Consider the following 12,960-nt stretch of genomic DNA (forward strand, 5'->3'; position numbering starts at 1 on the left):
TTCTAGCTTAGGCTGCCGGAATCTTTCGGGGTAAAAAAAATATATATAACTAAGACAATTATAAACAAACTATTTTTATATTTATTTATTCTATACACAGTTTTATTAAATGTATTAATAAAACAAAAATTGCAAATATCCACCCCGTCTACCACACCTCTCGCTCTCCCGTGTTTTCCCTGCCAGTGGCTAATAATGAGAGAGCTCCAGCAAGCTAACCGTGGATTAATCCGAAGAACAAAACTCTTGGGGGAAACTGGTGTGTAATTCTCTGTTTGGACTGATTCATTTGCTTTCACCACTTATTATGCTGACTTGCCCGATGTTTAATAACATTTTTTTAATTGCAGTGTCGCGAGACGTTTCCAAGTTTGCTGAAAAGCACCAAGCTGGAGACAAACAAAAAAAAGAGGGACTGGAACTGCTAAGCAGACCAAATGCTTTTTTTAGACCTTGTTCAATAGAAATGCAATTATTGCTGCTAGTTTTCTGGTAGCTCATGAGATAGTAAGACACAACATCCATTCACCGATGGAGAATACATAAAAACATAAACAATTCATAAAATTATCAGTGCACCTACTCTCACATCAAATATCTTGCTGCAAGACAAAGTCTGGTGGCTGTCAAAGGGAGAGGGGCTAAAACAATTTGCTGCGAGCGTGAAACATGTGAAAACTTGCGCTTGACCTACCGAACTGGAAACCGCAGATTGGCTTGAAAAGTTGCACTTCGTGTGTTGGGGGAAAACTGCAAAAGACCCAGGAGAAATAAAGACACAATGAGACAAGATTACTTTTTATGCTTTAACGTGCGCACGGGTAAGCTGTCCAGAACAACTCACACCGTGAACAGAGGCTTTGCACTCTTTATAGGAAAAACAGTGAGAACAGGATAAGAAAATAATAAACAGATAAAATAAACAACTCCATATGTGGTGCTAGTCTCGTCAGCAGAGAGCTGGGAGAAAGATAAAACAATCTAAAACAATATGTCCCAAAACAGTATGTCTTTGCTGAGAAAGTCTAAAAGGATAATTCTAAACTAATCTAACCATAGGCAAAGGGCAGACAAAAGGCATCTTTGTACATTTAAAAGAAGGTAAAGAAACAGAATCATTTTTCCTGTAACATCGTGGTAGATATAAGATGTCACCATAACAAGCAGAATGAACAAAAGGAAAAATGGTTCTCAGGATGTTTTGGTGTTCAAGCGCAAAATCACTTTTGAGACTACAGAAAGATACATTCTCTCTTTTCCCCTTCCCGAGAGAGCTCAGAGCAAGCAATCACGTAAAATGTGAGCATTTGCAATATGCAATCATAGTAATGTAAACTGCACTTGGGAAAAGATTCAGTGAAATCAGAAAGGTGAAAGAAAAAGAAACATTATCCTTTCCTGGTGATGGACCCATCACAGTGAACATATCCGTATTTACAGGAGTAAAACTGGGTGATCTTGAATGACCTGTGTAGTATGTTAACACTATTGGAAGTAAAAATAACTTGACTCCAATTTTGAAAACAACTTTTTTTTTATAAAGCTCTGACTTGTATTACGATTCTGTGGTCTGGGAGAGAGTCCTGTAACTGTGTCTGCAAAATACAGTATATAATGACCAATGTTGGGCAATTAATTATATAGTTACTTCTTCAAAAAAGTAACTGAGTTTGGCAAACAACAAAGTTTTTTGCAGCTATTTTTTTTAAATGCAGCCAAGGTGTTTTTAAATAAACATTTCAAACTATTTACAGAACAATCAGCTGTTCTGCATCAAATCTGATGCCACACAAATTATTTGTGCCACTCCAAAATATTATTTCTGTCCACTATGAGATAAAGGAGAACAGCAGCCTGATACCTGCAGGCCTGACAGCAGGAGATGTGTCACTCCTGTAACACCTGTAACATTCAGCAGTCGCCTCGTTGTTCTGATACACACAACAAAACTATTGACTACACTACACGTCGAAAATTTCTCACATCTCAAAACACTGCCGTCACTCCTAAAACTTCCCCCCGTTTCTTTACAACTTGCCATATCCTTTTTTGATTGGTCGACATGGTACTTTTTTCGACCAATAGGAAAGGGTGGGGGTGTTTTTGGTTTTGTTTTTGCTCACAGGCGGAGAGCGCTTTCGAGACTTTTTTCTTATAGAACGTTTCTTCCCGCAGTAAATATAAACAACGACAGTATTCAGGAAGAAAACCAAACATTACAGATATTTTTATCATAACTCTGGTTTTACGTGGCCTATCAACACAATTTAAAAACTGGTATAAAGTCCACACTTTTTCCGTCAATTGTTCCGTCTGTCCTGCTCACATCTCCAATGGTTGTAAACGTTGGCTTCGCTCCACATCAGCCACGTCGCTTTGCTAGCTAAAACACTGGTGTCGGCACATAACGACGCTGTCATAGCCTGTCAACGACGTCGATTAGCTGCGTATATACGAATGTGAATCGCATTATTGGCTGGACTATGGGATAAGGTGGCATCGTTCTAATCTCATACTGGAGCAGCCAGTCACTCACTGACTAACACTGCAAAACAGAATTGTTAAAGTTTTAATTTTAAGTTCAATTCAGGTTAGATTTTTTTTGTGCGCAACGCAGATTTTCTGTGCGCAGAGACCGTGCGCAGCTTAGAGGGAACATTGCTTTAGTGTAACTCCCTCCAAGTTGAAAAACGAACACAAGGCGTTCTTGATTTACTGGCATTTATTGCACACGGGCGCCACCAGAGATGCCGTAACGATGCCGTGAGAACTCATTGGCCGCATTAACTTGCAGGGGTTAATGAAAACGCTTCTTGTAGTGTCACTCTTTCCCACAGTCGGACACTCCGTTGCATGCGTCTACATGTCTCGTCTCTACCACCACCAGAGAGAGACGAAAGCATGCTGCGCTCTACCGAGTGTAGCGTGTACCAGAATATGCCGTCGACCTCAAACAACAGACTAAACATTGGTTCCACCCCGGAAACATTCTGTAAACCCTTGTAAATGTATTTACACCAACAACATACATTACATCACACACATATATTAACAATAAAGTATTTCACTTATTCATTGTAACTTGAACCATAAAATTGTCTTAAATTGCATAACTGCTGCTGACGGCAGCCACATTTAGTGTCCGTATATAAACATGTGTGAGGATGGTGTTAATGTAAAATGTGAATCATAGTGTTCCAGTCTTAAGACATGACGAATGAAAAACAAGATACTGCAGAGTATTTTTTTTTTATGCTAAGTAAAACTTCAGGTCCCCACCACTGTGAACCAATAGAAAGCTGGTGCTCAGAGGAAGAGGGCGGGCTTTACTTGGTGTCAGTGACAGAAATGAAAAAAAAGCTCAAATGAGTGAGAAGGACGATGAAGGAAACATCTGTGCTGTGTCTGCTCTGTAAGTAGAATCTCTGTGTTTGTTTGAATTCTTGTACTTTGACTGTCTGCTCTCCTGATAACTGATGATGGAGGAGAAGACATGAAAAACAAATCAGGCTGAATTCAAGTTCAAAACACCACGAGGACCAACTGCAGGTCTGAACTGACTCTTTATCTTTGCTCAGGAGTCGAGGAAACACAGCAGGCAGTGAAAAGATCAAATCATTCACTCATTATATCAACACAGCTGCACAGTGGACACATGACTTTACTGGGTTATTTACACTCTGAGTTTACACAGTGTACATAAAAATATGATCACTGTAAGAGCTGCTTTTTAGATGAAAACTTCTTTTGTTTAATTTTATTTCAGTAATAACCTTAAAGAAGTTCCTTCAGAAAATGTGGCAGAAAATGTTTGAGGTTAAATGGTGATTCGATACAGGCAGGATGTGAAACTGCTGACCAGTCCACATTTACTCTCCCACAGTGGCAGCTGGGATACAATGTAGCTCTATTGTCAGTCTGAACTTTATTTTAACCTATTCCTGATATCGAACAGAAAATGAGCATATATATCAGAGAGAGATGAGTTTGTGTGTTTATGTGGAGTTGTTCTTTATGTTCACCTCAAATCAACCTGAGTGTCATTTCTCTTTAGTTCTGATCTCACTGCTGAGCTGCACAACAAACCAAGGTCAGTAACCTTCTTCTGTCACAGTTTAAACCTGATAAAAGCTCACTGATATGACCTGATTGGGTTCATGTTTGTGGATGCTTTTTGACAAATGTCCAACAGATCATCAGTTTTTCATTTTAACCCTCACAGCTCGTCTGACGGTGAGTTCCAGCAGCTCTCAGTTCTTTATAAGAGACTTTGTGTCTCTGAGCTGTGAAGAGGACGACAGCTCTGCTGGATGGACTCTGAGGAGAAACACAAGCGCACGACAGAGGACTCAGTGTGGAAGAGATGGATTTGGGCAACTAGCTGGTCGCTCCTGTGAAATCACACTTTTCCCATCAGACAGTGGAGTTTACTGGTGTGAGTCCAGAGAGGGTCCCATCAGTAACATGGTTAACCTGACAGTCACTGGTAAGCTGAGTGTGTGGAGTTAGTGTTGATGAAGCTGTGTGTAAATGGATGAAATGCTGTAGTTTGTCTCTGTGTTGAGGTGGATCAGTGATCCTGCAGAGTCCTGTCCTCCCTGTGATGGAGGGAGATGATGTCACTCTGCTCTGTAAAACAAAGACCACTCCCTCCAACCTCCCAGCTGCTTTCTATAAAGGTGGCATCTTCATTGGGAATGAGTCAACAGGTCACATGACCATCCAGCATGTTTCCAGGTCTGATGAAGGCCTCTACAAGTGTGACATCAGCGGTCATGGAGAGTCTCCATCCAGCTGGATCACTGTCACAGGTGACACACTCACCTGTCTGTGTTTCTGCAGCTTTCAACATTCACAATGTGACGACAACTTAATGACTGTGTTTGCTTTATTTTAGACAAACACACCACATCTGTTCTCACTGTGCTGTTGTCTGTTGGATCAGTCTGTGTTGTGGTTCTACTGGTGTTACTGGTTCTGCTGCTGAGATGGCGTGCTCATAGGAAACCTGAAGGTGAGACCTAGAGTTCTGGATTTTACATAAATAAAGTTCTGCTGAATAAGCTACACAGCTATTGTGATTAGATGTTTTTATATTGACTCTCACTCCCAATGGAAGTAACTCCTTTTAGCTGTTACACAGTAATGAAAACACATGTTCTTTTTTCTATTTCTTATTCTCTTCATTTACCCCTAACTAATTTCGGGTTAAATGTTGTTTTTTTTCAGCTGAAAATCCTGAAGAAGTCCAAGAAAACCAAGTCACATACACTGAGGTCATTTTATCAAATCGTCAGCAAAAACCAGTCAAATCAAAAAGAGGTAAATTTTCTTTTATTAAGATTTGTGGTTGGGGGCTGGGTTGTGGTCCATAAAATTAGAACACTTAATGGAAGTGTAGACATTTAGAATTACGTAATCAAAAAAAAAAGAATAAATAAATATAAATTATAGGTTCAGCCAGAGAGTGAATACCTATGTAGGTGAACACAGAGGGCTTTCTTCCAAAGAGCCTAAACAGGAAATAAGTGACCAGTCACGTTATTGCATGGAATGGAAAGTTTCAGCTACTCCTTACCATGCTAATGTGGGTCACTTGTTTTTTTTTGTTTTATTTTCCATTATTATGCGTTCATGTTAATTTAATAGACTACATGCAATAGACAGATTAACTATGGTATCACCTGCAGGTTTCTGGGCCTGACATTTTGAAGCTTCAACGTTAGTTCTCTCAACAAAACTCAAAAATTTTAACACCTCCAGCTTGGCCATCTGTCTTTTTGTTAGTACCCCCATCTCCAAACCACACATCCTATCACACATCAGATGTATTATTTGTCATATAATGACATTATAAATGCTCCCAAGGGCACCAACAGAACAAACACTGTGTAGAGATCCAGTTCAAGGACTCCAATTAGCTGAGGTGAAGCCTAGCATACAGCTAATAACAGTTTCTCCATCCACCTGTAAGTCAAAGAGGCCACGCCCCTATGAATGCAAACTTTAAGTTTTAATACAGTTTAAACAGGTGAGTTTTTTTTTTTTTAAATCTACTTAAGGAGTCCTGATACCAGAGATTTTGTAGGTGGTACTAATACCAGTGGAATTACTTTAGTCTCAACACAGAAAAACAAAATGATCATCCAACGTATTTAAACATAAACTCCTTTTAAAAAAAAAAAAAAAAAAAAAAGAGCTGTTTTAACACTAACAAGGTGGCTGTTCATTTATTTAAAATTTTAACAATATATTTTGTTCCGGGACAAAACTGAAATGTTAAGATGTTTGCTGAGTGGCCAACTTATGTTACAGTTACATTGTTAGAGTTACATTACCATACCATATGAATTTTTTTTTTAGTCACTGAAAAAAAATTACCCTTTCGCAAAGCTCTGGTTCTCTCAAACAAACTAATAATGAGATTTCAGGAAAATGTGAGAAGGATAATTTTACTGTGAACTGAAACTTACTGAACTTATTTTTGGATGCCAGTCCTTTATGTGCTTCACTAAACTGGAAGTATTTTCTTACAGTAACATTGTTTGCATTTCCTTTTTGCAAAACAGTTATCACCCTTTGGTCCTTCCCTTTAAATGTGAAGTACTTCCTGTCTCTGTCTTTCCTGTCAGTGAGTTGGAGCAAAGCTAACGCAGCAGCTGTACCAATCAATATCTCCCACGTTGCGGCAGTCACAGGTCTGCCTCACATAGGCCAGATGTCGGATGTGTTGTGAATTCTGCCATTGTCATAACTGAGCAGTAAATTTAGAAGCAGCTCAGATTAATCCCAGATGTGTCTGGGTTTGGTACACACAATATACCTACACAGTTGTTTCTCTAATACACAAAGGACTAAAAGACCAACAACTTCCCATTTCTGTAAAATTATGTCTAAAAAACCCTCAGCAGCAACTTCCTGTTATTGATTCCAGATGACTGTTCTCTGAGGTCGTGACATTTCTCACCACAGTCTTGTCTGGTTTGTGTAACAATTGTTTTGTATTTGAGAACAGGTTTCATTTGTGTCCTGTGGAGAAATTTTGGTTAGAACTGAAAGAAATTGACATCTGCTTTCTTTCTTTTTTCACACAAACATCCCCAGTTTCATGTGGTAACCACAGTTTCACAGCAGAGGGGATGTTTTTTATTTTGTTTTTAAAAGGAAAAAGCTTGAAAAGTTGTTGCTATTTATAAAAAATTCCTTATTAATCTCTACATAAACAAAAGTAGTATGGTTATGTTATGTTTTTGTCCCTTTATTCATTTCTTTGTTTTATTGTGCAGAGAACGATCCAGCTGCACTCGATACAACACAAGATGTCACTGCTGGGCAGAGAATAAAAGGTACAGCTGCTCTGTACCTTTGTACAGAGTTATTCTAACCACATCATGACTTAAGCACAGAATATCTCCTTTCTGTCAGAGAGAAAACTGTAATGTTGTTTGAACTGTGTTTGTGTTCAGACTTTAAACCAGAGCCAGACGTCGTCTACTCTTCAGTGAAGTAGTCCACCAGTCCAACCACTGACGTCCAGCTCCTGGTCTCTAACTGGTCCGTTCCCTCTTCCTGTCGTTCTCACTGAATTAGACCTGCATGCTCACAATGTATTTTTAACTTGAGTTTTCAAATTTTATCCTCTACTAATATGATTCATGTCCTTGACTGTTCTTATGTTTAATTTATTCATGTTTGATGGCTTTTGTTCTCATTCTTATCACACTCATTTAGTTACTCTTCAGCAGTAATATTGTCATGTGTTTTCTCATGTGTGCTTGGAAAAGATATCAAATGGAAAATTTGACTTATTTGTTTGTGGCTAACTGATATATGTCCTTCTTACAATCATTCAGTGGCTGAAAACAGAACAGCTTCATTCCAGGATGTGCATGTTTGAGACTAAAGGACTGGCATTTTTATATCACCCAAAAACCAAAGAGCAAAGGGATTTGTGTCTCCTTCCGAGACTGAACTGGGGATGTATTTGTTAGAGCAGGGGTGCCCAATCCCGGTCCTCGAGAGCTACTATCCTGCAGCTTTTAGATGCATCCTTACTCCAACACAGCTGAATCAAATGGTTTGATCTCTTCAGCATGCCATCATGTTTGGCAAAGGCCTGATAACAAGCCATTCATTTGATTCATGTGTGTGGGAACAAGGATGCATCTAAAAGCTGCAGGACGGTAGCTCTCGAGGACCGGGATTGGGCACCCCTGTGTTAGAGAATGGTGTAAACCAGGGGTGGGGGAACTCCAGGCCTCAAGGGCCGGTGTCCTGCAGGTTTTAGATGTGTCCCTGATCCAACACAGCTGATTCAAATGGCTAAATCACCTCCTCAACATGTCTTGAAGTTCTCCAGAGGCCTGAACTAATCATTTGATTCAGGTGTGTTGACCCAGGGCAAAGCTTTGGAGTTTCCCACCCCTGGTGTAAACTACAACACAATGAAGTCACTTTAAAAACAAAAAAACATTAAGAAGATCTCATGTTCTTACCTCCTCAGCAAAGAGCTGAAAGCGTTTGGTGTCCGATAATTTACACGCATGATCAGTCAGGCTGATTCATGTGTCCCAGCTCTTGGGCTAAACTACTCTGAAGCCTAACATAGCCAAAACATCCATTTAGTACGGTGGCCCTGAAGTGCAAATCACACCAACAAATTGCTAAACACAACAACAAATTAGAGTCTGCAGCCATCTACTGTTAAGTCCAAGTATTACAGTTATACAGATATAATTTAAAGACAAAATGTTTTCATCTTTCACTTTAGAGAAATAAAACAGGAACTGAGCAGGTTTGACTTGTTTGTTCTAGGGATGGACCGATCGGATACAGTATTGGTATCGATCCTGACCTAAATTACTTTATTGGATATCGAGGAGAAATAAAAAATGTAACCCGATCCATTAAATGTCACAAAAGCACCTCATAAAACTTGCAACATGGCGTAACCCAGGTTGTGACCTTAGCATGAAGGAGCAGTATGTGTCACACAGTAGAGTGGCTGTTGTGTATGAGGCCTGTCGACATTGTAGAGTTGCTTCATACTGAAAGCATCTGGAGCCAAACCGGCATTTCATCTCTGAGCTATCGCAGAGAAGTAAAGCAAGTGAGTCAGATCATTTTTGAATGTTTGCAAAGCGATCTTGCATTAAGCTTAACAACCGATATATGGAGCTCGGACGTCTGTGCGTTGTCACTGCTAAGTCTGACCATACAAAAGATAGACTCAAGTTTTACTTTAAAAAACAAACAAAACTTTCATACTTGTGTTAAGGTTTGTATGGAAATGATATAACATTCAGCATCAGGTTAAATGTGATAGAAACAGCTTACTGACATTCATCTTGATAACAGATGAGTGTCATGAAGCCATGTTTGCTTTCATTTGCACTTATTTCCACTCTGGATGTCTCTTTACATGTAGCTTTAAGTATGAAAGGGTCCATTTTAAGTTGTGGAATATAAAGATTATTTTGTCCTGATTTTGCACTTCTTTTTTTCAGAACAAAAGAACTTTTGAAATCTGCATAAAATTGCATTTTAAATTATTTTTGAATATTACTTTAAGTACTTAGATTTTAAGTTCTGCTAAATGTTTAAATAAAAAGATCAGCATTGTTGAACTGTGAAATATTTTGGGTGCCATGTATTCTTTGCATTTTAAAGTGTTTGGTCTTTTTAATTTTGAGTATGACCTAATACAAAATGCAACAAGATATAAAAAAAAAACAAAACAGTTTTATTAATTTTAAAATACACTATATAGGCAGATGTCCAAATTTATGATATCGGTATCAGTCATAAAAAAATGGTATCGTTCCATCTCTAGTTTATTCTCAGTATCACAGTCGTATTTTTTTTTTCTTTTCAGTCAAATTTGATCCATTTGAAAGTTTTATCTTGGAAACATTTTATTAATTTCAACTGGATTTCAACACACAAAACAAATTATATTACTTTGCTAACAATTCTGTGTTTTATTCACAGAGAAAAACAAAAGAAAAACAAAAATTGAAACAAGAACTGTCCAAAAAATAATTAGACAAGGACTTCCTGAAAGACAACAACTCTAAAGTGAAGACCTAGACAGGAGTTTCGTCCCTCTGCAGCGCCTAATCTCCTCAATGTTTTCAGCTGGTGCTAATTGGTCACACCTAGTCAGGTGTGGATAAAAACTTACCTGAGGCAAGCTGGAGTTCACTTGTCTTTGCCTTGGTGGTACCAGTCATTTTAGCCAACCTGGTATTCCATTTTAAGATAAAAACCTCTTCTCACTAACACTCTGGTATTCATCTCCTTTTTTATGTTGTGGCTTTTGAGCCGGGTCGTAACACAGGGCTGCCATCTGTTACTTTACAAATGGGGGTGCTATAACAAATTAGCCCCATCTTACCAGATACTCACAGAAAAATCTCATTTTCAGATGCTCTTGTTGACTTTCATGTCTTTAAGACTAAACCTTCCACTTGAACATGTTGCACACCTCTTTGATTTTTAGCTTAAACTAAAACCACTGTGTTTAACATTACTGTAAATTTACTGTACGCTCACCTCAGCCCATTGGTGCACTGGGCTAAAATACATTGCATATAGGCCAGTATGCCACAGCAGTATGTTGAGATGTTTGGTGACCGTGTGACAGTTATTATTGACTATTTTGAAGTTTTTATAGAGAGAACACAAAATTTACGCACTAAGGCAGAGACATATTCCACATACAAAAGTAGGTACACAATTAAATATTTCAAAGGCATCACACCACAAGGGACCACCTCTTTCATGTCTAAAACATGGGGAGGGCGTACCAGTGACAAACGTATAGCTGAAACATCTGGCTTTCAGCAGAAGCTATCAACTGGGGACATAGTGCTCGCAGACTGGGTTTTTGATATTATGGAAAGTGTTGCCTTAATCGGTGCCACTTTAAAAAATCCCAGCATTTACCCGGGTTCGTAGTCAGTTACAAGCAAAAGATGTGGAAGAGACACGAAAACTTGCACAGGTCAGGATCCATGTTGAACGAGTTATAGACTGTCTAGGCTCAAAGTACACCATACTGAATGACACCATACATCTAGACTTAGTGGTGCCGTGTGAAGGTGAAAACATGACTTTGCTGGATAAGAAAGTCGCCGTTCCATGTGCGCTGACAAATATGTGCCCAAGTGTTGTATTGAAGCAATCAACTGATGAATAACTGTTTTCATGTTTGTTTTGAAATGTTTGTTTTTTTTGTTTTCCCCCGAAGCAGCTAATAAAGCACAACGGAATACAATTTCGCCTCTTTCTTGCAAGCTTCTATAATAAAATGAGAAAATAATGCCAGTTATAAATAAAGACAAATTAATTATGAAACACTTATTTTATTTCTATTGGATCTGAACATGTTGTGTAATACTACAACCTGAAAAGACAAATAGATTGCGTTGGCCTGTACAGGAGATAAAGAAAACATTTTTAACGACAGCTATAAAATGAAATAAATCAAAATCAGAAAATAGATACACCAAAGTATGTATGTTGTGAATTATATTGGTAGTATTTTAAACATGATCTACTAATTCACAGTGAGTGATAGAAAAAAGGTAAAATAAAACATGAAGTGCAGAGTACAGGAAGATGGGTCCACCCTAATGTGACACCGAACCAAAAATCTTAAAAGAAACCTGCAATATTAGAGTTCTGTCTAAACGGGTGTAACTGGAATACTGCCTCAGTTTTCTTAGCAAGCTTTTTTTCTCTCTCTCTTTTTGATTGTCATTGCAACATCCACGGAAGGTTGTCCTCGTCAAACGCTGGGTTCTGGATCAGTGTAGTGATTGGCCAAGAGCTCTGACATAGCAACTTTGTAAAAGAAATTCTGACCCACTGCTAAACCTTTACCCCACATGTTTACATCTGGCATCACACATTTTTGCTTTGGTTGTCCACACAACTAAGTCACAAAAGTGTGACTTTGTAACAAAAATCTGGTTTGGACCTGCTTGTAGTAGATACGTGTCTGTTTCAAATCCACAGTTCCATCAGTTCACCTCAGACAGAACTTGTCATCTTCACAGGCCTGCAGGAGATTGTTGCCTTTTCCACAACATTCACAGTTAACGAGAGCATCAGTGGTCGATGATGAAACCACACTTCTCCGCTTTAAGCTCTCTGTGCTGCAGCTTACTCTGTGAGGTATACCATTCTGTAGCTCTGTCTTCATTTTCTTTTCCCCATTTGATTTGTTGTGGTTCAGTGTCTGAGAGCTGATGTGACAGTTTTTGTGGGTAGCACACTTTCTTCACAGTTGATAACGCAGGAGTGGCATTGGAGGCAGACATAACATAACAAATGTATGTTTGGCGCAGTGATTCTTCCTGCCTGTGCTGTGTGCCAAAAGTCACATTTGTTGTGTCCCCTTGTTTTCATGGAGACATAATAGTTTTTTTGGGAGGACACAAGGCTGGACAGGGTCTGCATTTAAGTGGCGGAATTCCTTAATAACAGAACAGAGCCCCGACCATTGTGCATGCATAAGATCAGTGGGAGGTTTTAACTCGGTCAGTGTTCTTTGTTTTAGCAAACTGCAACCAGTATGCGTCCAGATTCTGGGTACAGAACATTCACTTTGTCCTTCACTAATGGACTGGTCAAGTGCCCTTTTCCTTGCTGTACTGGTGGTGTAGTTGATTGCATGGCCTGGGACTACTTGCACTTTCTTCATATTTGAGGGCATTATCCAGTAAGCCTGGACATCTGTATGTGTGACGTTCCCTCGTAGACGCACTGCAGTGTAAATTTTGTACAGGAGAGCTGCCACATGTACACACTTCTCTGCCACACCCCCCATGCATGTACAATGGGCACTCTCAACCTCCCATTAGATTTAAGGATAACCCGTCTAAGTACCTTCTATGTTTGATGATGCCACATAGCCTCAGCGTCACCTCTTGCAGGTGCCACTGCTTACTGATT

The 12,960-nt window shown here is 39.1% G+C and overlaps 1 protein-coding gene and 1 long non-coding RNA gene across 2 annotated transcripts in view; both read left to right on the top strand.

Annotated features, from left to right (window-relative positions):
- LOC145425753 (uncharacterized) overlaps positions 1-8,121 on the top strand; it is a 31,426-nt gene extending 23,305 nt beyond the window's left edge. Inside the window, exon 3 of the long non-coding RNA XR_013906484.1 lies at positions 7,854-8,121. This is a non-coding gene — a long non-coding RNA (uncharacterized LOC145425753). The remainder of the gene's footprint in view (positions 1-7,853) is intronic.
- Positions 2,759-7,665, top strand: LOC113011110 (uncharacterized). Its single transcript, XM_080291475.1, has 9 exons — positions 2,759-2,763; positions 2,838-2,992; positions 4,055-4,090; positions 4,223-4,486; positions 4,566-4,811; positions 4,898-5,014; positions 5,230-5,322; positions 7,287-7,346; positions 7,467-7,665. The coding sequence occupies exons 1-9, from the start codon at positions 2,759-2,761 to the stop codon at positions 7,508-7,510; spliced, it is 1,020 nt and encodes a 339-aa protein (XP_080147601.1). The 3' UTR covers positions 7,511-7,665.
- Positions 8,122-12,960: the final 4,839 nt, after the last annotated feature.

The sequence above is a fragment of the Astatotilapia calliptera genome, chromosome 3, assembly GCF_964374335.1.
Source record: "Astatotilapia calliptera chromosome 3, fAstCal68.1, whole genome shotgun sequence".
In the NCBI taxonomy this organism is placed as follows: domain Eukaryota; kingdom Metazoa; phylum Chordata; class Actinopteri; order Cichliformes; family Cichlidae; genus Astatotilapia; species Astatotilapia calliptera.